Source organism: Sciurus carolinensis, chromosome 14, assembly GCF_902686445.1.
Source record: "Sciurus carolinensis chromosome 14, mSciCar1.2, whole genome shotgun sequence".
NCBI classification, from domain to species: Eukaryota; Metazoa; Chordata; class Mammalia; order Rodentia; family Sciuridae; genus Sciurus; species Sciurus carolinensis.
Window position 1 is genome coordinate 87,951,662 of NC_062226.1, and position 21,630 is coordinate 87,973,291.

General features: G+C 42.2%; 1 protein-coding gene across 6 annotated transcripts in view; it reads left to right on the forward strand.

Moving 5' to 3' along the window:
• Dapk1 (death associated protein kinase 1) overlaps positions 1-15,476 on the forward strand; it is a 200,739-nt gene extending 185,263 nt beyond the window's left edge. For 3 of the 6 annotated variants that reach the window (XM_047524289.1, XM_047524290.1, XM_047524291.1), the window contains exons 22-26: positions 2,424-2,621; positions 3,670-3,808; positions 5,216-5,336; positions 7,619-7,807; positions 9,858-12,372. In XM_047524289.1, coding sequence (XP_047380245.1) covers positions 2,424-2,621; positions 3,670-3,808; positions 5,216-5,336; positions 7,619-7,807; positions 9,858-11,090 — 1,880 coding nt within the window. In that variant the 3' untranslated portion in view covers positions 11,091-12,372. Of the gene's footprint in view, positions 1-2,423; positions 2,622-3,669; positions 3,809-5,215; positions 5,337-7,618; positions 7,808-9,857; positions 12,373-14,479 lie in introns of those variants that run through there. The other 3 variants (XM_047524293.1, XM_047524294.1, XM_047524292.1) reach the window with 3 other exon arrangements.
• Positions 15,477-21,630: the final 6,154 nt, after the last annotated feature.

Below are 21,630 nucleotides of genomic sequence, written 5' to 3' on the forward strand. Positions count from 1 at the left end.
TTTTGCTACTTCTTAATAAGGATGACCTTTCTTTCTAATGTTCCATTCTAGTCTCCTCATCTTCTGAGCCCTTTCCAGAAGCACCTATAATGCTCTGCTTACATAGTTCTAGGATTTTCCTAGCCTGCATTTCCCAAATCTTCCAGCCTCTGCCCATTACACAGTTCCAAATACCACATTTATAGGTAAGGTTATAGAAATGACCCCATTCCTCAGAACCAGTTTCCTGTATAACTTCATTTTCTGTTCCTATATCAAATTACTTGAGAGTGAGTACTTTATAAAGAAATGAGATAATTTAGTTTGTAGTTCTGGAGGCTTACAGTTCATTATTAAGTGGCCCCTATCAGTTTGACCTCTGGTGAAGACCCCCTTAGCTGTGTCACAAACATGGCAGATGACATCGTGATAGGAGTGCCTGCAAAACAGAGCAGTCAACATGGTGAGTGGAAACCAGGGAGGGTCCAGACTTACTCTTTTATAACAACCTACTTATACTGGAGCTAACTCAATGAGACCAGTATTACTTGCTTCTGAGGGCAGTGTTCCTAATGACCTGTTCACTTTCCACTATAACCCACCCCTTGAAAGTTTCTATCACTTAATACCACCAGATGGGGAAGCAAGCCTCCACTGCAGGAACCATTTAACAATACAACCTCATAAAAATGCTGTGAGGATGTTGTGAGCTGATGTATGTTAAAGAACCTGACATAGCGTCTGCTATGGGGAGGTTTTCTGAAAATAGCAATTTAGATCTTCGTGTAGGCCCTGTTCTCCTATACCCACTGCAAAATAGAATAATCAGTGCTTGAATCACCTGGGGAGACTTGAGACAACCCAGACAACTGGGCATCTCCTAGGGTTTGAGTCCTTGGGTGGTATTGTCCAAAGGAGATATGGCATCCAAATGTTCTCTAGAGATGGCTGTTGCTACTAGTCTAGGGACCACACTTTGAGAACCATTGGCCCCAATTATTAAAGTCCATGTGCATTTGCTCTTTATTAAAAGTTGCGTGTCCTCTGAGTTACCCAGAATAGAGTTGGCCTTGGCAGTACAGAGAGAGGAGAAGCTTGTCCTTGTGCCCCACTGCCCCTACCCTCCCCTGCTTCTCTACAGCCCCATTCCAAGTCAGGTCCCCCAAAAAGAACGTGTTTCTTTGTTCCAGAACATTCCACACTAGGCCTGAGCTGCCAGATTTGAAGAGGGTAACCTCTGCTCCGAGGGGAGGCTGTAAGACAGCATTATGTATCACAGAACGATTTGACTCAGAGTAAGCACCAAGGCAGAACATTAGGGGAATGCACTTTCCAGTCTGGTAGCATTAGGGCCTTCCTAGACAGCTCCAGAGGTTTTGGGGTGGATGGCATCATCTCAGAGGCATCTGTCAGTGCAGGGCAGGGGTGTAACAGGACCAAGTATTTGGATGGTCACTTAGGAACTCCGGGTCAGAATCTCACTAGAAACTTCCAGGGAAACCATATGCACCCAGAGCCTCAGTGTGGAGAAGCAACCTCTCCAGCCTTTGACCTCTGCCTGACCCTCTCCTGAAACAACTCACTTCTTCACAGGTCCCCACATCTTCCACATCCAAAACTGGTCACTCATTCTAAATTGTACACCTGTGTGTAGAATCCTGCTCACTTCTGATCAGCATGAATAGGTCCCTCAACTGTGGAGGGTCATTTGGTCACTGTGAAACCAAAATTAATGTTGCATAGTTCATAGTGACTTTTGCATTCTATCTTGTGCCAATATAACTTATACTTATTGCAGGAAACAGAATCTTTTCTGACATGTTCTCTCATTGACATAGAATCTCATATTACATCATCTCTCATTTAATCTTCTCTGGAACTTTGGGACAAAGGGGGAAGTTTGCTTTCTGACTCTTTTTTCAAGAGTCAGCTGTATTGGTAAAGATGAAGATGTCTGTGAACATGTATCTTAATCTGTGTCATGGATATATTGTCTATGCTTCTGTGTAAGCTGACAGTAGGAACATTTTGGTGCCTTTCCTATTTTTATACACCAATCTTTAAAGGGAAAAAAAACAAAGTGTGTGTGTTTGTACATATATATGCACACACTCATTGCCATTCATGAATCTAGGTGCACACATACAACACCTATGCCTCTCCATGGTATCATGAGTAGATATGATGCAGATACAGATAGATATTGAACGTATTTAGGAAGAAAGACAAAGAGAATCAGATAGAATTTGAAAAGCAGATGGGTACACATGATTTAGGCATGTAAGGATTGCATGTGTGGATCTGCATCTAGGTAGGTGCAAACATGTTCATATGAATGCCACAGATATCACCAGTCCTTCTGGAATTCCTCAAATGCCCAGAAACATTTTGATTGAAGTTGGTGATGTTTCAGGTTGGTACTATTTATTTCTATTCTTCTGTAGGAGTTGGGGATTTCAGCGTGTGGGAGTTCTCTGGAAATCCCGTATACTTCTGCTGCTATGACTATTTTGCTGCAAATGATCCCACATCCATCCATGTCATCGTTTTTAGTCTAGAAGAACCCTATGAGATCCAGCTGAACCAAGTGATTTTCTGGCTCAGTTTCCTGAAGTCTCTGGTCCCAGTTGAAGAACCCATAGGTGAGCTAAGCCACAGGGGTGAGTGAGCATCCTGCCAACTCTACTCCTGCCCTTGCTCTCACCTTGCACCCAGGGGAGGGAAAGGTGCAGGCCCTGCAACTTGTGACCCACTGCTGTGGCTCCCTTTCTTCTGTTCCACTAGGAGACATTCACTCTCTGAATCTTCCTGGGATCCACCTGGTGGTTGGGTTTTGCGGGGAGATTTTTATTTTGTCCCATGATCACAAATTTCTGTTCAAAGGCCCAATTCTGAGCCACTCCTTGAATGCCATTTCTAACTTCTTTTATGCTTAAGAACCACAGTCATTTTAGCTGGGTGCAAAGTGGAATCCTCCTTCCATAGCTCCTGTTCTATTCCTAAAAGGTCCCTAATTCATCAGAGTTGGCTCTGTAAGTAAAGATGAACTTTCATTCATCCTGCAGGTCCACGGAGCCCTTAAGAAAAGGGATCAACTTGTTTTGCTTGTTGCAAACAACAGAAAAAACACCTTTTCCTGGAAAAAAGTGGTCACTGTGTTTTTCCAGGAAAGCATAGAATGATAAAATAAATGGGGCTGAATCCCCCTCAGGGTGCTGGTCCTTCAGCCTTTGTTTCTCCTTTGTCTTGTTTTCTTTTTAAACACTCCTGTTTGTGAGAGGCACCATCTGAGTGTCAGGGAGTTGCTCCTGCACCTTCTCTGTGGTGTGGCTGCATTCAGAACTTTTCTTGGTTTTGTGAAGGGCGTCCCACTTGATGGAGGTAAAATCTTCTCCCTCACCCAACAAGGGCTATTTGAAGGAAGCCCTGAAAATCTGACTTTTGTGATGGGGTGGGTTCTCACCAGTAGGAAGAGACCCCTCCTGGAGCCCTGAGAATGGGCTTATCTATTGTTGGTTGGGCCTGGGGCCTGGGGCCTTCTAGGGTTTGCACTGCACAGAGGGCATGGGACCCTCAAGTCTGTGGGCAGATTGCACATCACCTGGAAAGGTGGCTTGGCATGAGGCCCCTCACCTGGGCAGGAGAGTCAGGTGAGTAAGCCTCCTGACAAGACTTATTTTCTGACCCTAGCCTTCGGTGGCAAGTTGAAGAACCCACTCCGAGTTGTCCTGGTGGCCACTCATGCTGACATCATGAATGTCCCTCGTCCAGCTGGAGGAGAGTTTGGATATGACAAAGACACCTCCTTGCTGAAAGAGATCAAGAACAGGTGAGGGGTGGCATGGAGTCTCCAGCCATGGAGTTGGAGTTCCTACCTCAGGAACTGAATCAGGAGTGTGGAACCACAATAAGTCATGGGACCCAGGAGGAGGAATCAAAGGCCTTTCCTGCTTGTTTGATTGTTCTGTTGTATTTTTAATTTCTAACAAAGCAATGAATACACATATAACAAATTAGAGTACGTGATAAAAGAACATAGCCATGTCACTTCCTTCCATACCTTTCAGCACCATTGCCCAGAGGTCACTTCTGTTGGTTCTTGTAGCTTTCAGGGTACCCCTGCCACAGTTATCACCACAGCACTAATCAGTATTTCTCAACATCTAAGTTATAAATCATTAGTGGGTTATGAAATTATGCAGGGAGTCATGTCCTACTCTCTCTAATGAGACAGAATTAGAAGGAATGGAACCCAATAGAATACATCAGAGTGCTTTTCCTGGCAAGTATTCTTTTGTACACCTTTTATGTATAAGATATGATTATGAACAGGGTCAGAGATAATCTGTACATTTTTATTTAAGAGTCTGTATTAGTTTTTTCCCATTGTTGTGATGAAATATCGGAGGCAAGGCAACTAACAAAGAAAAAAGAGGTTTGTAAACACATAGTTTTTGGGGAAGAAAATCCAAACACCATGTCACCAACTCTGGTGAAGCCTTCCTTGATGTTTCACATCATAACAAATGGCAACCTAGAGGGATTGCCTGGGAGAGGGAACAATTGTCTGTTGCAACAGGTAGCCAGAGTCAGGCTCCCTCTTTTATAACAATCTTCTCATGAGAATTAACTGGAATCCCATGAAAACTCTGTTGTCCTTCTGGAGAAGAGCACTCTAATAAGCTTAATCATCTCCAGTTGGGCCCCAAGGTTTAAAGTTTCCATCACTGCATACATCAACACAGTGGGGACCAAGCCTGAACCCTTGGCTGAACCCTTGGTACACAAACCACATCTGAACTAGAACAGATTACATCAAAAAAAGTTTGAACTGACTCTACATAACACGCTAGTATCTCAAATCTTACAGCATTCCTTAAAGAAAAGAATATACAATGATACCTTTATTTTTAGTCCATTCACTTTTCAGGAGCATTTCTTCTTCTCACTTGAAAGGTGAGCACATACCACTCCTTTCCTGCCTCAGGAGGAGGTACCAAGTTTCCACACTGCTCCTGCTGATGTGTGGAAACCCCAGGCTGCTTTTTGTATTTGCAGACATGCATGCCATTTTTCCCAAACCTCTGCACCCAGTGTAACCAGGCAGGGACAGAAGGGACTTTGCAAGATCACCAGGACTTTTCTTCCCTTCTATGAGACTCTGAGGTCAGTGTGAACCCAGCCACTCCATGAAAAGACCAAGAGAGATTGATTCAAACTCCTGGTGTCACCACAGGTTTGGGAACGATCTTCACATTTCAAATAAGCTATTTGTGCTGGATGCCGGGGCTTCTGGCTCTAAGGACATAAAAGTTCTTCGGAATCACCTGCAAGAAATTCGGAGTCAGATCGTTTTGGTGAGTATACCGTGGAGGGACCTGGGTCCAACCTTTGCTGTTACAGGCAGAAAGCAGGGTGCTGTTCTTTCATGGTTGATTTGGTTTTCAGGGGATGACTTCACTGTCCCAGAACTGTCCCGGGGCCGGGCGTGGGGATGGGGAGGTGGTTCTACCATCCTATTTCTCTGAGGCAGAAAGAGAGAGATACAGGAAATGGTAGGAGATGGAGGGTTGTAATAGGCAAAGGTGGGCCACTTCAGAGTGTATGAAATTCTTGTAGTTTTCATGTTTTGTCGAAATATAAAATTTCTTTTTACAAGCTATAAAAGCAATCTAAAGTGCCTTATTTTGGAATCTTTAGAAAACTCTTGAAAAGAAGAAAAATACTCACTAACAAAATAAACTGGAGACAGGATTAGAAAAGTCAGAGAAGTAGAAAGATAGTTACTAACAATTTTTTGAAGGATATGATATTAGATGAGAATAAGTAGAATGAGATTCTGTTCTTGTTATAGGTAAAATATGAGTAAATGATTGACTTTTTGCAAAGTTACATAAATTTCATACAATTCCAGTTAGTATCTATATGGGATGAAGTGGGTAGAAATTCTTGTCTTAAAATGAAAGAATAAATAAAAAATAGTATAGAGGCCGTATAACTAAACAATAACCAACAGCCCAGAGAATGTTTACATAAATCATAATAACTATAGAAACATAACCCAAAAAAATATTATTTTCATTTGTTGGGGTAAAATTTACTTAATAATAATCGTATGCAAATGGTTATTTGCATAGAAAGAAAGACTGAACTATCCTACACACTATAGATACTGAAAATTAATGTATTAAAACTTTTAAGTGTGCAAATGCAAAGCAGTAAATATCTTGAATGGAAATTTTGGAGAATGTATTTTTAAAATAACTTGGGATTGAGAAAGACTTTTAAAGCAGGCAAAAACAACCCTAGACATTTTCCAATAAGTATTCTTATTGGATGAAACAAAGATTAAAAAATACATATGGCAAAAAAATCATAAAGTTAAAAAATGAAATGCTGACACAGGGAAAAATACTCTCAGTGCACTTGACAGATAAAATATTATTTATCCAGAATGTGCAAAAAGCTCTCCAAAACTGGTAAGAAATGGGAAAACCTGCTAAGTGGAAAAAATGCTAAAATGGAAAAATGATAATCTGCTCTCAGGAATGTCCCCACTGCTAAGCTTGAGTCTAGACTCTCCTTGTAGCAGTGGGGCCTCCTCCTGATTGATCTCCCCTTCCAAAACCCTGAGCAGCTAGCAACAGGCTCTCATTCCGGTCAGGGTTTCAGAATCCTCAGGAAACCTCTCCTCTCATGAAGACACACCTCACTTATGCTCAATTTCCTGTCAAGGTCTGCCCACAGTCAGCAGGTGGCAGGCCTCTGGGAATGTGGTACTGGAAGCCAGTGGGCAGTGAGCTGGAAACAAGTAGTAGCCTGTGAAGGGACCATCACCCCCCCAGGTCAGGATCAGGGCCTCTGTTCCCCAGGGAGCTTGAAAATTTGACCAGAAATGTGGCATATCAGCTGCAGGGCAGACTGATCACCCTCAACTCCTGAGGAAAGGCAGCTAGGAATCCCCATCCCCCCAATAAATGGACTTTATTCCTGAGAATTTGGGTTTTTTTGATTAGGAAATAGAATTTAGGTACTACAAAAAATATGCTTTGGAGACAGATGCCTAATTCACAATGCAGTGTTTCTTGTGTGGTGTCTACTTAGGATGGTGTGTTGATTATATGAGTCTGTAACATGGGCTGCTTTGTTTAACCAACTTCAGGGTTAAAAGTCAATTTCAAGTCAATTAGCAAGAATGAATCTGAAGTGAAATAACATTTTGACAACAGTTCCCATGAATGTCTTTCCCTCTCTGTGTGTTCACCATGTGACCACTGCTCTACTGACATAGTCACTAACCAGTGAATGAGGGAGTGAGTGAGAAAATGAGTGAAGGAAAGAAGGAGGGAAGAAAAGTGAGTAAAACTTTTGGTGAACTCAAGTGGATGGATTGAGTCCACAGTTCCAAAACATTTGTGAAGATTCGCCATGTACTTCAAGTGACTGACAGAGCTGAAATACCTCTATACAACTGTATATTGGATAGATTTTCTTGTAGGTGCACTAAAACACTAATTGCCCCTGTACTCCACCAGCAAAATGCTAACTCATTCACCAGGGTATGTGAAGCATTCAGGAATACATGGCATCCTCTCGTAATAACACCCTCTGCTAACTTGGGTTTACCTGCACCCTGTAGGGCTGCCCTCCCATGACTCACCTGTGTGAGAAAATCATCTCCACGCTGCCTTCCTGGAGGAAGCTCAATGGGCCCAATCAGCTGATGTCGCTGCAGCAGTTCGTGTATGATGTGCAGGACCAGCTGAACCCCTTGGCCAGTGAGGAGGACCTCAGGCACATCGCACAGCAGCTCCACAGCACGGGCGAGGTAAGGGGACCTCAAGGGATTGAGGGACCTCATCTCTGTCCCATGATCCAGCTCCTGACATATGCATGAGCATGGGGTAGCAGAGTGGAAATGGCCCAGTTAGTCACAATATCTTCAGGAGTGTTGTTGTTACAGCCTCAAGTGATTTCTAACAAGTGCAGTTCTCTGCATCTGCTTCACCTCAGCAGCTGCTCTTCTCTTTGATTCCTTTTGTCTTCCAGATCCCGTTAGATCATGGGCACAGGGCCCCTGCCCTAGGTGATTGGTTCTACTGTCCCCTCCTTGGGCACCTGGTACTTTCTTCATCTTCCTGGCAGTCTTCAGGATGGCAGCTCCTATGGTGTGGGGAGACATCATGGAGTTGACAAACAATTGAGAAAAGATAGTGAGGTGTCCTTACCGAGAGGATGTCTGGAGATGCTAAGACAGAGAAATAGGTTCATAACTTGAGATACACAAGAATCCCAGCAAGTGATGCTTGCTAGAAATGACAGAAAAGTGGAAGTCTCAACTCTTAGTTGTGTGACATTCAGCTCTGTGGTGCAATGTGGAACTCCTGTTCTAATTGCATACTGAGCCCATTTCCAGGAAGGGAATCCATCCTGTGAAAATCGGGAGACAGCATGAGCTAGTCTGGGCCAGGAGTAGCCATTCTGAATATTAATAGCCAGAAGTGATTTGAGAATATTAAAAGTCAGAAAATCGACTCTCTCTTCTTGGCAGCCATGTCACGCGCATGTCATGACCGTGCCATGAATGGTCAGTTTAAGACTCCATTTTGAACAGAACCAAACAGAGAAGGAATCTCAAAAGTCTAAGCCAAAATAGGGAAGAGGTGTCCACCTGTTGCCAAAGGTGTAGTCTGAAATCCCTGTGAAGAAGAAGCCCACCCTGATCACTGTTATTCATAGCACTCCCTATCCTAGAATGGAGAAGGAACCGAGGAAAGGTAGCTGTTCTCTTAAGAGAACAGTGACTTTGTTTTTTGTCGTATTTCTTTCTTTTCCACATTTTGCTTTTTGTTTGTTTGGTATTAGGTACTAGGGATCCAACCCAGGGTTTCTTTGTTGCTGAGCTACATCCCAGGCCCTTTTCATTAATTTTGAAACAGGGTCTCACTAAGTTGGTGAGGGTCTTGGTAAATTGTGCAGGCTGACTTCAAACTTGTGATCACCCTACCTAGGCCCCACAGTGCCTGAGATTACAGGCATATACCTCCACACCCAGCCTGACTTGGTTTCTTGAAGAAGTGAACATGACTTATAGAGCTGAAGTCCCCTTTGTTCACTCTCTCTTTGTTCCTCTACTCTTTTGGGGAGAGCTGTTATCATGGTGGCATATCTTTCCAGACCCTTTCTAAGAAGTATTTTTAAAATTTACATAAAGGTATATTAATACCACATTCTGAATTCATTTTTGAAAAAGTTCAAAAAAGTTGAGAGAAGTAGAACCATACTGCCATGAACCCTTATGTACTCTACACCTCAATTTATATTTTGCTCTATTTTTTGGATTTCTCCTCTGTTCATTTACCTATTTCTTTTACAGGCATTGACACATTGAACTCCTAAAATAATTTAACCTGTAACTCCAAAGAGAAAAATATTCTCCCACATAGTCTAATCTAATAAATGATTACATTCCAGAAACACAACTTTGATAGTAGTAAGGCTATGCTGTCTTTATTCGGAGGCTCTTTACTTTTCCCAATAACTGCTCTTATGGATTTTTTGAATTCATTTATGTATTTATTTTGGGATTCAGTATCCAGTTGAAAATGACCAATTGCAGAATTTGATTGCCATCTCTCCTCTTATTTTGGATATTCAAAGGTAGTTGCTTCTCAGAATCCCTCTTACTTATGTTGTCAAGTATGTTTGGGAGGTATCATTATTTTAGAGATGAATCCAAGGAACTGCCCTGGGTGGTTTCTTCCAAGGTGTGCTCAGGGTTCTCTCTCTAGGATTACGCCTCTCTGTGGTCTTAGTGACAGATGGCTCTGCCTTGGGTTCCATTCCTGCTGGTGATTTTGTGTTGCCCCCTCTGACAGATTAATATAATGCAGAGTGAAACTGTGCAGGACGTGCTGCTCCTGGATCCCCGCTGGCTCTGCACCAATGTCCTGGGAAGACTGCTCTCGGTGGAAACTCCCCGGGCCCTGCACCATTACCGGGGCCGCTACACCATGGAGGACATCCAGCGCTTGGTACCCGATAGCGATGTGGAGGAACTACTGCAGATCCTGGATGCCATGGACATCTGTGCCCGTGACCTGAGCAGCGGGACCATGGTAGATGTCCCTGCATTGATCAAGACAGACAACCTGCAGCGCTCCTGGACAGATGAGGAGGATGAGGTGATGGTGTATGGTGGCGTGCGCATCGTCCCTGTGGAGCATCTCACCCCCTTCCCGTGTGGCATCTTTCACAAAGTCCAGGTGAACCTGTGCCGGTGGATTCACCAGCAGAGCACAGAGGGTGATGCGGACATTCGCCTGTGGGTCAGCGGCTGCAAGATTGCCAACCGTGGGGCAGAGCTACTGGTGTTGCTGGTCAACCACGGCCAAGGCATAGAGGTACAGGTGCGTGGGCTGGAGACGGAGAAGATCAAGTGCTGCCTGCTGCTGGACTCAGTGTGCAGCACCATCGAGAATGTCATGGCCACCACGTTACCAGGGCTGCTGACGGTGAAGCACTACCTGAGCCCGCAGCAGCTGAGGGAGCACCATGAGCCCGTTATGATCTACCAGCCACGAGACTTCTTCCGTGCACAGACCTTGAAGGAGAGTTCCCTGACGAACACCATGGGTGGGTATAAGGAGAGTTTCAGTAGCATCACCTGCTTTGGGTGTCATGACGTGTACTCACAGGCTAGTCTTGGCATGGACATCCACGCATCCGATTTGAACCTCCTGACCCGAAGGAAACTGAGTCGCCTGCTGGATCCACCTGACCCCATGGGGAAGGACTGGTGCCTTCTGGCCATGAACTTGGGCCTCCCAGACCTCGTGGCTAAGTACAACACCAATACTGGGGCCTCTAGGGATTTCCTCCCCAGCCCAGTGCATGCCCTGCTACGGGAATGGACCTCCTACCCTGAGAGCACTGTGGGCATCCTCATGTCCAAACTGAGGGAGCTGGGTCGCAGGGATGCAGCAGACTTTTTACTGAAGGCGTCCTCTGTGTTCAAAATCAACCTGGATGGCAATGGCCAGGAAGCCTATGCGTCAAGCTGCAATAGCGGAACGTCTTACAATTCTATTAGCTCTGTGGTGTCCCGGTGAAGGCAGCCTGGATGTGGGTAGGGTTTCTTCCAACTTCAGAAGCAAGGGATGCAGGTCATCTTTTCTAGTGGAGGTCTTGGGGCATTCCTTCCCGCACCCACCTTTTGAAGATGCTCTGAAGATGCTGCCCTCCCTCCCTCCTGTTTTGCCTGTTTCCCTGTCTCCACCTCCCTCCCCCTCACCTATCCCTTGTCTGGGGATGGTCTTTCTAGTCAGGAGGGCAGACCACACATTCTTCATTTTGGCCACTTGAAAAACAAGTGTCCATCCTATCAGTGTTTTGGACTCCATCTCTCATCCTCCAGTACCTTGCTTCTTACCAATAATTTTATTGGAATTCTGAGCTTTTCAATGAGATTTTTTAAACTACTTTATTGATGTTCTTAAAAAAGAGAAAAGGACAGGAAAGTGCACATTTATCCACCATGCATATTTCTTACACTCTTTTCTTTGTGATACCAGCTCCTCAGCTTATCTCTTTTATATTTGTAGGAGAGACTCCCATGCTTGGATCCCTCTGTATGATTTATAAACAGACAATATGTGAGTGCCTTTTGCAGAAGAGGGTGTGTCTGAAATCATCTAAGTCAGCCAGGCGCTGTCACCAAGGAAACGCTACCTCTCTGTCCCTTGCTGTGTGCTGATCATCGCCAGAGGTGCTTCGCCCTGAGTTTTTGTTTTTGTTTTTATTTTCTTGGTGTTGGGGGGGTTGTTTGTGTATCATTTAGCAAGGAAAGGGGACAATGAAATCCTCCTCCAGGGTGATTTCACAGCCAGTGTTGTTGCTCTAAGAAAACGTTGTCCACTTTGCTTTTGTTGCAATGTCCATGTGAATGTGCACATGAAACCTACAAACTGTCACGCTTCTTCATCCCCTTTCATCTCAGGTAGAAGGTTGACACAGTTGTTGGGTTGTGGAGACCTGTGTAAGAATTCAGAAGATCCCTGACTCATCATTTGTGGCAGTCTGTTGTGGTTGGTGGATAGCAGATGGTTTCCACATTTAGATTCTGGTTTGATAACTTCTTGTACTTGAAGTCAAAAAGAGAAAATACAGGAAGCTCGTTTTCTTTCAGTGACTTGACATTGTGATAGAATTTTAAATTGATGAGGGAACATGTCCTAATTCTTCTGTCCTGAGAAGCATGTAATGTTAATGTTATATCATCTGTATATATATATATGCACTATGTATATACATATATATTAATACTGGTATTTTTACTTAATCTATAATATGTCATAAAAGAATAAGTTTGTTTTTCTTTTTGCTTTTATTTTCTTTTTTATAAATAAACTGTTGCTTATTACATTATATTTGTTTTCCATTCATTCAAAAGCAGTTCTCTTTCTTTGTTGGGTTTTTCCTACCAACAACTCACAAACCAATCTGAAACCCAGAAAGCCATTAAACCTCAAGTCCCAGAGGTTGGAAAACAATCCATTTTGCTGAGGTGTTTACTTGTTACTAATGCTGGCTGTGGCATAGGGAAGTAATAGCAGCTCAGATAATTTTCACATTTATTCCCACTTTTTTTTTTTTTTTTTTTTGCGGGACAACTCAAGGTATATTTCTTTAAATATCCCAATTAGCCAAATGCATAAATTGTATCCCTAAATTTGTTTCATCAGGTCAAGGATCAGAGCTGCATTAGGGATAAAAGCATGTGGACTGCACACCCAGGTGTGATTGCTCTGCAGACCTGATTTGCTAGCACAGCCTTCTGCATAAGTACTTTGCTTTTACTTTTCTGGGCTACTTCTGAGGACAAGTCTGATTCCTCATGACACCTGGCATGTCAAACATTCTCAGATCTGAAAAGTTGGGTGTTGTAATTCATGTCATTCTTTTTCTGATGACTGTGAATAAAAAACCACATCTCCTAATATTTGATGAGCTGAATGTGGGTGTGCTGACCAGAAGGGAGCAACAGGGAACAGGCACAGCTCCCTTTCCTCATACTCTGTGTGGTTGCACACTGGCTTGGGCCCAGGCAGCCTGCAGGAATCTGAGGCTGGCAAACCTCTGGATCAATGGCAAACACTGCAACAGCAGCCACCTATTTCTTCCCTTGTCTTCCTCCCAGGTCCATCATCACACGAAGTCTCCTGCTACAGTGCCAGCTACAGTTACGCATCCTCAGGACAGAAAGCCTCTATCTATTTCTGAGCTGATATCTGTAACCTCAGGGACTGGATAGTCTGAGGCAGGAGAATCTTGAGTTCAAAAGCATCCTCAGCAAATTCTTCAGGCACTAAGTAACTTAGCCAGACCCTCTCTGTCCTGCTGAGGATAATCATTAAGAATGTTATCTCATGTTGAATATGGTGAAAGGATATTCAAAACTGCATAGCTGAATATCCTCAAGAATCCCAAAGTCTAGCTCTTGTCAGAAAGGCAGGACTGGGGCGTGGAGTGGCGGGAGGAGCCTATGCCCGCAGCTCTGCTGTGCCCTCATAGTTTCAGTACTGGTCGGCCACAGCTCAACTGTGGGTTCCAGGGAAGGGACTGGGCGGGAGAAGCGAGCTATTCCCACTTTTATATACAGCGGACCCTTCATTTTCTTTGGGTGAATGGATAAATCAAATGACATCTTTTAATCCTGGCAACAGGAACAGAAGGTTTGTGACTTGTATACCAAGACACAGGGATTAGCACCAGGAGCAAGAGAAGGCCCTCACCAGCAGATACCTGTGTTCCTGCTGTTCCTTAAATAAAAACTACATGTATCCTGGCTATAGGCTAGGAAATTTGGGACTTACCAGCCTGGTACGCATACATGACAAATGCTAGAGGCAACAAAAACATAATTGGATTAAAATCTCAAGATCGATTTAAAGAACAATGGGCAGAGAAATAAGAAGGAAAGCAGGAAAAGTACTAAAATGGTAATGATGATTGTCTCTGTGCTTATAGGAACATAGTTCACTTTTGTAATGAGAAGTGATGTATTAATGAATAAACTAAAACTACACATAAAAAATATGATAGCAGCATAAAAATTGTGATTGCCTTCAAGAGTGGAACCTTGTATTCTTGTGCATCTCCAATCTGAAAGTTGGCTTCAGCTTTTCTACCTCAAGGAAACTCACATCACCAGGGCATAAGAGCAGACAGAAAACGAGGGCTGACCTTTCACAGCATTTGTGTGCAACATTCCAGGGAAGGTCTCTGTATCAGCCTGGGTCTGGTGACCATCCCTGTGAGAATCACAGTGGTTGGAGGCACAGTGCCTATGATAGGCTCCTGTTCCCCTACTCTGGACCAATAATGGGGAGGAGCAGATATCCCCAAAAAGGTGTTCAGTTAACAGAAAGAGGGGGAGGAGCAGGGCAGACAAATGCAAGGGATTATTATACTATTTACTCTTTAAATTTGTTGTGTGTAGGTCGCTGGACAGGCACCTGCTAATGTGGTTCTCGACCTCCAGGCTCCTGAAACATTGAAGTTACACTCCAGAATCCTTATAATCAAGAACTTAAGGCTCACTGAGCTCACTGCACAATCCTGGGACCTGTCATGTAGGAATTGCAAGAGGAAGGGTGGGGACTTGAGTTCCAGAAACAGTGATCAGTTGGGAAACCTTTTGCACAAGGAAGAAGCCAGACTACAATTCACCTCCTGTGGATATAGTAACAATCATGATGTACAAGTTGTTATGAGCCAGAAAGAAAAGCCACTCTTGGGGCCTTTTCTTTAGCATTGCTGTGAAATTCACCAGGGCAGCATGTTCCTTGTCATCTCTCAGCTACACTGCCCCGTGGTACCTGAAGTCTCAAGTGTGGACAGAAGCATCCTGGGGACCCCATGTTGTATGGGCTGGTGGGTATTTCTGTGAGTTCAAATTGGTTCCAAAATCTGGATCTCCATATGTCTGAAAGCAGCCAGAACTCTCGGTGGGAATTCTGGTGGTGGTGTTTTGGAAATGAGTTCACAATTACAACTGCAAAATTCACACAGTTCTTAATCTAAACTGGTCTTACCCCTGATGGTGTGATCCCAGAAAAACCACACCAATGTGAGGGTCTGCCCTGGTTCTCCTGCATCAAGAGTCACCAGAGCGAGCCAGGTGTAAAACCTGGAGGGCAGGAGGGAGATTGGAATTTAAAAGTGAAAGGCCTTCATCAAGAGCAAGAAGACAGTTTCAATTTTGTAAGATGTAAAAGGTCTGGGGTTGGCTGGTGTTTTTGGTTGCAGAACAATATGAATGTATTTATGACAACTGATATTCACAGTTACACATGATTAATGTGGTAAAGTTTACTTGTATATATTTTACTATTTTAAAAACAATAAAAGAAGGAGCTGGGGTTGCAGCTCAGTGGTAGAATGCTCACCTAGCACATATGGGGCCCTGGGTTTGATTCTCAGCACAACATAAAAATAAATGTTTTGTGTCCACCTGCAGCTAAAAATTTATAAAAAATAATAATAAAGAGATTAACTAGAACCCAAAAGTGTCCCAGTAACAGTAAACCTGGGGAGTAATACACAAATTACCCATTGTATTTATAGCAGCCCTGTAAAGCAGAATATCCCCCAAAGTGGAAATAGGAAAAGTGGGGAATTGCTGTTTGAATGAATCGGTATTTGTTATTTAAAAAATAAAAACAAAGCAGAAGTGAGAAGAAGTCAGTTTTCTTGACTTCTGTTGGTTTGCAGTGATTTTTTTTTTTTTTTTTTTTCACTTTCAATTCATACCTGGGTTGGCACCATTACTCTTTACGGGACTGAATTCTTGGAAACTTACCAGGCCATACCCTTTATGAGAAGCAGCATTCTCCAATCATCATTCCCAGACAAGTGTGGAGCCCCTATTGTGGTGCCAGCTCCATGCTTCCAGCAGGGCTGCAGCTCACTGAGAGCATCAGGCCTCAACTCCACAGTTGCCTCAGGGATTTGCTCTCTGGGTCTGGTTTCAGAGATGGTAGCTGGGTTTTGGGTGGCAACTGAGATGGAGTCTGACTCCATCAATGTCATCAGAAATCAGGTACTGATGAGGTACTGGAGCCTCCAAAGTCCTGAGTTCCACGACTCAGCAGTTTCCATGTGTGGACCCAGGACAGAGATGGGCTCCTCTGTCCCAGGTCAACACTCTGGCCAGAGACTGGGCCCAGGAGAAGCTGCCACAAGGTGGTATTAAGGAGGACTTAGCTTACTTTCTTCTTTGTTGGCAGAAAGGAGCCCCTGGAGATTGTCTGGTGCAGAAGGGGAACACTGCCATTGACAGGGAGCTGCTCATAGTTCCTTGGAACCACCTAGCTCAATGATTGCTGGCTGGTGACCACATGCTCCCCAGATCAATTCTTCTTCAGAAAGGAGTTGGTAGTGTGTGGCAGGTGAAGGAGGACAGAAGAGGAGTCACACAAATGCCTGCAGTACAGTCTCCTGGACCCTGGGTTATCCACAGCATGTCACCTTTGAAGACTAGACTGATAGCCCTACCAGGTGCCCAAGGCTGTGACTCCAGCCCATCAGGCTCCTTGTCAGGAACAAAGATGAATTTGAATCAGTGTTTGATGCATGACTGTTCATCTTGTCCCATTGAAATCACATAATTTTACAAGTAAAAGGACTCTTAGAAATTATTTGTTTCAGTAATACTCCTTAGAGACTAGAAGAAAAAGAGATGAACAATTAAGATCAAGTTGCACTGTTAAATTATTCCCAATTCAGAGCATGTGTTGGGTCATCTGAGGGCAATTTTTACTGCTCTACTAAGTACCTATTTTATAATCTGGTGTATATGTCTGTGTTTGTGCCACATATGTATGAGTATGTGTATATCATGAGTTGTATATCAGTGTTGTACACGTGTATGTATATAAACCTTCATTTATTCGTACATGTGTGTATATGTGCGTTATGTGCATGTTCATACATATGTGTAACTGAGTTAGTATATAAGTGCCCATGTGTATGTATGTATTTAGGTGCATGAGTGTCTGAAGATATGTGCATGTGTATTTATGTGTGTATTGTGCATCTTTGTGTTACATGCATAGATTTATAAGTATAAACTTATATTTGTTGTGTGTAAAAAACGTGTAGATGTGTATCTTGTTTGTATGTGTGGAGAGGGATTCTCTGACTATAAAAACTTGACCTTCTGGGCAGGAAATCAATTCTGATTGATTCTGAGGCTTCTGCACCAGAGCGAGCCCCACAGGAGTTCTGCAAAGCCCTCAGTTCTCATCACAGCCAACATCAATGACAACCATTCTGTCTTCCAAGAAGAAAGGCCAGTTATCCCAGAGCTGGGTGAGCACTGCTTCTTCCAAATCATGATATTCTGTGACCTACATGCCTGCAGAAGGAGAAAACCAGGCACTGATTTGGAGTTCATGCACTGACAAACCAATCTGATCATACACTGCCTCAGGGAGGGACAGTTCCCCCAGGCTTTTGGGTAATATCATGCAATAAAGGGGTTTTTTTCCCCTTCAGGTGTTTTTTCCTGTACGTATTCACGTGTTGCTGAAATTACATGAAATATAGTATCTGATGCTCTGGTTTTTTTTTTTTTTTTAACTTACCATTACAACAGAGTATTTTTCAATGCTATTAGAAACTTTCAGAAATGTCAGCTTTAATGACTACAGCATGCTACAATAATGTGTCACATCCCAATTTTCTTAACTGTTCCATTCTTTGAATCACACATGTGTGTTTTTCTACTATAAATAGTGCTAGGTAAATGTCTCCATGCACATTTTTTCTTTATTTTTAACTGGACATAACATATGTACCATTTTACTTTGGTCACCTGTTAATTAACATATGAGAAAGGATTTAGTGCTAACAAAAATTTGCATTTGTGTTGCTCCGTCTTGTCCCCCCTCTCAAAAAATATTACTTTATTAATTAACTGATAACATCTTGTGTTTCTTACCACATTTTTGCTAATATAACAGGTTTTATACTATTACTGTTTTAGTAACCCTGGAAAGATAAGTCAGTTATCTTTTAACAATTATTGCTATTACTAGTTTCAAAAGTTTTCAGTTTCCAAACCCACTACTGCTCATGGTACATTAATTTTTGGATTGCTGTCAAATCTGGGGCACCACTGCAAAGCTTTGTTTTGTTTCCACGTACAAACTGTAGGAGTTTCTAACATTTTAAGTTTTCTTGTCAGTGACGTACTTTAAATGCATATCGAACTGGCCACACTCTATACTCAATTTGTCATGGATTTCCTTCCGTGTGCTTCCATGGCCTGAATTGCTGGGCAGACTTCTTTCACTGAGAGGCAGCTTCACCCACGTTCTGCTGCATCCCACCCAGGGCTCCCAGGATTTCAAATTTTCCTCCTGTCTTTGATTTGGATACATGGTACTAGAGAACTTGTGTCAGCACAAGTCACAAATGGTGAAGACCCACTACAGGACCTTCACAGAGACAACACCCTGCCATGGGGCAAACATGCAAAACCAGTACTGTATAGAATCTTCCAAGTTGTGGATTTATTGGATTTTTTTTTCTCCTGACATCTTTGCTTAGTCCTTCATGAGCAGTACAGAGGTATACTATAGGCTTGATTGGTATCTTTATCATTATTTTTGCTAGAGTTCAATCCAAAAAAATAAAAATAAAAATGAACTTTACTTTTCTCTGTCCCTGAAAGCTGATATCCAATAAAGAGCAGCTTCTCTTTTTACTGACTCTTAGACCCTGTGTGTGCCAGTGTCCACATACTTAGGAATTTAATGCAATAGTAAAATGTCATGAGGAATACAGGGAACTGGGTTTTACTGGGTTTTAGTTTATCATAACTAACTCCCCTGATAGTGTGGGGAAAGGAAAGTTTCCTGAGGAGAAAAAGATTAGATTTTTTCAAGGGTGTGATACAAGCCAGGTTTGTTTTAAGAAGAGTACAAGTCTTCTTAAGGGTGGTTTGAAAACGATGAAGGATTTGTATGATGAATGCCTGTAATAGAAGGGAGAGTGTATGCCATGCTTGGTATGTAAGTGAGCGGTATGTTCCAATTTGACTACGAATTTCATAAGTAATAGAAGAACTATGCAAGTGTGGGTGAGTTTTTGTTACTGTTAATTGTATTTTAGCTTTACACTTCTAAGTTTTTCATAATAATTGTTTTGTTATTTAACCCCTCAAAAATGAAGAATGGAATAAACTGCTAGAAAAACATTGCTACGATGTCTCTGAGAATCCTTGAAAACTGTCACCAAGTTATTCACTGGAATCTCCAAAGGAAGGAAATCAAGCCAGCTCTGTTTGTGTCTACTGTCCCATCCCCAGAAAAAAGTTATAGAGAATATGTGACAGTATTGCTCCTGAACCAGCTAGCTGGTGATTAATTTCTGCACTTGATAATTAAACATACATAAACTCCACTTGTTTGTGATAAACCAATGTCTTTCTCTTTAGATTATGAGCAGGTCAGGCACTACAAATGGAAATTTTAAGGCAAGTGTTCACTCAGGTCTATTCCAAGTTCAGTCAGAACAAATAGAACAATGGACAGTGTGTCCACTAAAAGTTAAGACAGTCATTTTTTCTTTTTATAAGTTAAAAAAATCTTATTTTATTTGCTAAATGTTTATCTGAAAATATGCAAAAGATAAAAGGGAAGAACCAAGATTCCCATTGGATCACTGACTGATCACTACATTTAGCTAGAGATTCTGCCCACTGTAACCTCTTTTGGCATATCACATGTAGGTAGGGGCTCAATTGTCAAGGAATACTTGAGGAAAGCAATGACAATTAAAATTGGCTTGGTTGAGAAATTCCAAGAGCACCTGAGGTCTTCAGAGCACACTAGAGGTGACATGTTGAAATGGCTTTGGGTCAGCACTGATGACCTGTTGTCTCTAATCTGGCCATCTCTCCTGGCTCCTGAAACCTCAACACACAGCTTTTTCCAGCTCTCAAGCACTTGTCACATGTCCTTGAACTTTCCTGTGTTAATCAAAAATTCTATCTAAAATCTACAGTGATCTATCTTAAGGTGCTGCACCATCAAGGGTGTTTCGATGATACTAAGGCACTCTTCATCTAAACCAGGTCTAAGGAGAATAATAGCATCTCTAAGTTGGAGGCTGCATGATACACACTATGAAACATCCTATTTAATACTTCCAATAGCCACTGAGCTACATATTTCTAATTTCCCTGGTACTAGTGAGGAAGTGGGGGCTCTACCAGTTTAAATATATTTCCCAAGGTTGCATGTCTGTTAAGAGGAAGATTCAAACCCAGAACTATCTGGTGCCCAAAACAGTGGCCTTCGTTATTTGTTGATTTGTTATTGTATCTTTGCCTGTCAACCATTGCACTCACCACTCACCTTTCAATTTCCTTAAAATTTTTTTCTGTTCATTCACAACTTCATGAACTCTTTGGCACAAAAGCGCTAGCTTTCAGGACTAGGGTTGTGGCTCAGTGGTACAGTACTCATCTAGCATGTGTGAGGCCCTGGGTTTGATCCTCAGCCCCACATTAAAAAAAAAAAAAAAAAAAAAAACAAAACAATAAAATAAAGATATTTTGTCCACATTTTTTTAAAAAAAGTGCTAGCTTTCAACCTATTTCAACTTGTAACATACTTTCCTCAGTAAGCTAATCATCTCTAGCTCTTCATTTTAAGTGAGATCTGTTGCAACTCTCCCTTTCATTTCAGTATTTAGAGGACACTGTAGGGTTATTCATTAGCATAACTTCAATATTGTTGTGTCTCAGGGAATAGGGAGGCCTCAGGATGGGGAGACAGATAGGAGAATGACAGATTGGTTGAACAGTCAGACATACAGTTTTGTAATGCTATGCTATGTTTGTTGTAATACTGTGCTGGGGACTGAATGGATGCTGTTCATGGGACCAAAATAATTAAAATATTAACATCAAATGTCACTGATTACAGATCATCAGCACTGATGTAATAATGGTAATGATACTACTAATAATAAAAATTTTATGTACTTTAAGAATTTCCAAAATGTGACACAAAGATATGGAGTGAGCACATACTTTTGGAAAAATGGTGCCAATATGCTTGCTGCATAATGGTTTGCCACAAGCATCCCATTTGTAAAATCTATAATTTCTGCAAAGCATAATAAAGCAAAGTGCAATGAAATAAGGCATGCCTGTATTAGATATTATAAATAATTTAGAGATGCTTTAAATTATGTGGAGAAAGGTGCTTTGGTTGCACACAAATACTCTACAGTTTTATGTAAGGAATTGAGCAGTGACAGACTTTGTATTCATGGGAAACTGAATCCTGGAACTAATCCCTCACAGACACTGAATGATGACGTGTGTGTGTGTATGTGTGTGTGTGTGTGTGTGCGCGCGCGCGCATGTGTATGTGTAATATTTTCAGTTTTCTCCTGGTTTATTCCCTTATTATGAAGCATAAGATAACTATATCAAGGCATTCAAGTATTATTATTTAATATAAAAGTTTTTAAGCTAGAGGATATCAAGAAAAGTAAATATTACTCAGGGGATTTACTTTCTTTTCCAGGGAAAATAAATAGTTGTATCAGGTTAGGCAGAATTATGACTCT